The sequence below is a fragment of the Chaetura pelagica genome, unplaced genomic scaffold (genome assembly GCF_000747805.2).
Source record: "Chaetura pelagica isolate M959 unplaced genomic scaffold, ChaPel_1.0 scaffold1158, whole genome shotgun sequence".
NCBI classification, from domain to species: domain Eukaryota; kingdom Metazoa; phylum Chordata; class Aves; order Apodiformes; family Apodidae; genus Chaetura; species Chaetura pelagica.
The window spans coordinates 95,311-99,115 of record NW_009954339.1 but is presented as its reverse complement, the minus strand read 5'-3'; the positions used below and the strand labels follow the sequence as shown (position 1 = coordinate 99,115).

Genomic DNA, 3,805 nt, shown 5'->3' with positions numbered 1-3,805 from the left:
AAACTGGGGGAGGGAGGGGGGTGGTGGTGGAACCAAGAAAAAGACCAACACCCACTGCAAGTTGCTTGAGGTTTCTCTCAACATTATCTTTGGTCATGGAAAAAGCTTTTTGTGTATGGAACTGCTTGAAACATCTAGTCCCCTGATCCCTTTTTCACTGTTGGTGTCCCAGCTGACACCCACTTCCCCCACGACCTGGTTATTCCTCCTTCCAACCACCTGCTGAGCTCAGTGGGCCGCAGGTTTCTTGGAGACCTTGAGCAAGAGTTGACCCAAAAGATGCAGCTCAGCTGTCCTTGCTGCTGAGAGGTGGGAGAGCCTGTGTAAAGACATAGGCCAAAGATGGGGTCAAAGCCTTGGAGCCTGGTTCTGGTGGCTTTTGTTCAAAGGAAGCAGACGGGGCCGACCTCGAGGTGATACTGCTTCCCTGGCTGGGATGGGGGAAGGTTGTGGATGTTGACAATTGGCAGCAGCTGAGGGTCCTGTGTCCGAAAGGAAAAGAGGGTCCGATGCCAGCGTCCATCCTTGATCTGCACGGGGAGGAGGGAAGGACAGGAAAGCTGTTTAACTTGGGGGGTGAATCCTGCTGGAGGGGAGAGCATTTCACTGAGCCCCTAGAGAGAAGGGGCTGCTTGTTGGGCTGGGCAGGGTGAGGCTTCGAGAGCATCTTGGGGAGCCCTTTATCCAGGTTGAGTCGATGGAAGCCAAGCTTGGAATGGTGTCACCCATCCCAGACCCCTCATGCAGGCAGCCTGACCTGTGGGCAGGTGGCTCCTCTCCCAGCCTGGCATCAGGCAGGAGAGCAGGCCACCACCTGGGGTGGCAATTCCCTCTTCTGTCACTGAGCTGCTGCTACACCTGACACATGGAGCTTTGAAATTTAATTTTTGGCTGCTTAAGAGGAGTCCCTACAACACCCTGGACTGGAAAATTAAAGTGGTGAGCAGGTAAACCAGACTCTTCTTCCCATTTTTTTGGGGGGCAGAATAAGCAGCACAGGTCTAACTGGACCCTTGTTGTGTGCCCTGGGTGGGTTCCAGCCTGGCACTTCCCACCCACCCCTCCCCTCCTTTGCAGCGTCACACGTACCTTGCAATCATCAGCTGCCACTTCAGGCCGGAGCTGCCCTTCTGCCTCAAACACCTGCCCATTCCAGGCCCTGAACCTCACGGCCTTTCCCGAGGGTTTCTCAGAGGAGCCCTCCCTCCAGACAGAGGTGTTCAGGCAGTGGATGGTGATGTGCTGCACCACCTCAGAGCTCAGGAGGCGCAGGAAGTTCATCTGGACTCGACCGACGTCAAAATCCAGCTGTGGAGGTGACAGAGATGTCAGGGGAGCTTGGCAGCAAGACAGCAAAGGTGGTCCCTGTGCTCTGCTAAAGTCTGGAGGTGACCATGCATGGATGTCCAGGGCTGGATCTGGTGTGAGTATGGGCTTAAGAACCAAGCCAGCCTAGAAAGTTTTCATGGGGACACAGCAGGTCTTTTATTTTTCAGAACAAACTGGCAGGTCCTTAAGTAGGAGGAAAAGAAAGTAAACTTTGAATTCCACACCCGCCTCTGCAAGGTGGCAGGTTCTAGTTCATCTGCAGGTGAACCCAGGTATTGGTATTTTTTTGGTATGGCTGCTTCCTCCAGGAAAAAATCCTGCAGCATTAACTTCCCTGGAAACTGGTCTCTTCAAGCTGACCTCACTTTTTCAAGTGGCAGAAAAGAAAATGCAAGAGTTACCTGAACAGAAGTGAATTCAACAAAGCACCTGGGAGCAGCGTGTTTGCCAAGTTACTGGTGCTCTAGTGAGGTTATGGGTTAATGAAACATTGATGGAAACACACTTTGTCTTGACAAGAGTCAGGAACAGACTCGGGCCTATTTTTTAATTGCATGAGGGACGTTTTGAATGTTACAGCTACACCAGCTCTGCCTCGAGGAGAAGGCAAAGTGCTGTGTCATAGTGGCCACGAGCCAGTGTTCTGGGGTAACACAGACCTGGGTAAAGATTTCCTAACAGCAGGATGGGAAATGCTGTGCTGGGGTCGAGCTGTGTGTACCTTGGAGACAGTGATGGGGCTGAGACACGTCTGCCCACCATTGGTGAAGTTACAGATGACCTGGATGGTGTCTGAGGAACAGCCAAGATTTGGGTCGATCCAGTAGGTACCTGGAGAAATGGAGGATTCAGGGATTAACAAGGACATTTAACCTTCTCTGTGGATGAGGAAAGGTGCATTACTAGACCCAAAGAAGGAGACCAGTTTGGACCATGTGAACTGGCCCTATGGATGATGCAGCCCGTGCACACTCAGGGCTTCCTACCATCGTTCATCTTCTGTTCACAGTTCATGAGGTCTCGACAGATGCGTGCAGGGTTCTCCTTGGTTCCCAGGGGTCTTTTGATGCTCTGAATGAGGTTGCTGAGGTAGTGTAGAGTCTTAAAGATCTCCCCTCCATGGTCCAGCATGAGAAGGTCTGGATGTTGGTAACCCTGGAGAGCAAAGAAGGCAAAGTCAGGTGCCTTGGGGAACACCAGGTGCTGTAACCACAAGGGTTTATCTGGAGGAAAACTCTGTGGGCCCAAGACAGGCTGTGCTGGCTGGATCCTGGAGATGCTGCTCCTGCACTGCCCTGAGAGGGACATCTCTGAGGAGCTGGCAGAGTCTTGATGTCAGTGCCACAAGGTCTGGAGCTTCACAAAGAAGTAACACAACAGAACACCTTCCTCTAAGCGGATCTTTGCATCCACAAACCCCAGTTATTCCAGGACAACAGCACCAACCCAGAGCTTTGTTTATAAACTCCCAGCACACAAAAAGAACAAGCAATGCTGGACCTGTTCCCAGCCTCCAGCTCCAGAAGGTTCCAAAGTACCCTCTTACCTCTGCCTTGAGAGCAGTGTTGGAGTCGATCAGTGTCCGGAAAGCTGCCCCAAAGTCATCTTGTTGCTGGGGTGGGGTGAAAAAATGGTAACTGAAGTTGTTAGAAGCTGAACATGCCCTGGCATGAGCCAAAGCTGCTCAGTCTAGGGCTGCGATTCAAGCATCGCTCTGCTAACACAGCATCACTTGCTGGACCTGAGTGTGTGTCTCCAGGGTCCCAGCAGCTCTTTCTGGATGTCCCAGCAGCACCTTGGCTCTGCAGGACTTATTATTGCCATTAACAAAGGTACAGAAAACAGCAACTTACAAATGAGGCTGGAATTCCTGGTGGTCCCTGGAAATCAAAGCAAAAAAAGTAAAATAAAAAGGGGGATCAGCCAGAAAGATGGGCAGTCACTCCTGCAAAGATACTCAGTCATGTCCTCTGGAAATCCTCTTTCCCCTGGAGTCCCTCCATGCAGATGAGTGAGAAAGGCAACAATGCTGTCTCTATAAAATCCTTGGAGATGGTTTGGACTAAAGCATGAGGAACACTAGTCCATTCACACACACATTTTTGCATGCGAGGAATGGGGCTAGGCTGTAATTTCCAGTGAGTGAACAGTTCCCCTGGAGAATATCACAGCAGTAATTTCAGCTTCTTTCAATAATGTCTTTGAACTCTTCCCACATATACATACCGGAGGGCCAGGGTGTCCTCGTGGGCCTGGAGGACCCTAAAGACAAAGTGACATCAGTTAGTGAAATGTCTCCAGTTTCCATGCTCATTTCTCATGGCTGTCACCAGCTTGAGTCTGTCCCCTGCTGAAATCTCCAGATTTTTGACATTTTACAGCATCTTCTCCTTCAAATGCTCCAAGAGACAGGAGGTGGCCCCATTTCCTCCATCCCCCAACTGTGGGTGCATCTGTCTGCACCTGGTCCATTCCT

General features: G+C 51.1%; 1 protein-coding gene across 1 annotated transcript in view; it reads right to left on the bottom strand.

Annotated features, from left to right (window-relative positions):
* Window positions 1–383: 383 nt before the first annotated feature.
* LOC104394580 (collagen alpha-1(XXVII) chain-like) overlaps window positions 384–3,805 on the bottom strand; it is a gene marked incomplete at its 5' end in the record, with an annotated part of 45,841 nt that continues 42,419 nt past the window's right edge. Inside the window, 7 exons of the mRNA XM_010004194.1 lie at window positions 384–530; window positions 1,090–1,308; window positions 2,051–2,160; window positions 2,316–2,484; window positions 2,876–2,941; window positions 3,183–3,209; window positions 3,556–3,591. Coding sequence (XP_010002496.1) covers window positions 384–530; window positions 1,090–1,308; window positions 2,051–2,160; window positions 2,316–2,484; window positions 2,876–2,941; window positions 3,183–3,209; window positions 3,556–3,591 — 774 coding nt within the window. The remainder of the gene's footprint in view (window positions 531–1,089; window positions 1,309–2,050; window positions 2,161–2,315; window positions 2,485–2,875; window positions 2,942–3,182; window positions 3,210–3,555; window positions 3,592–3,805) is intronic.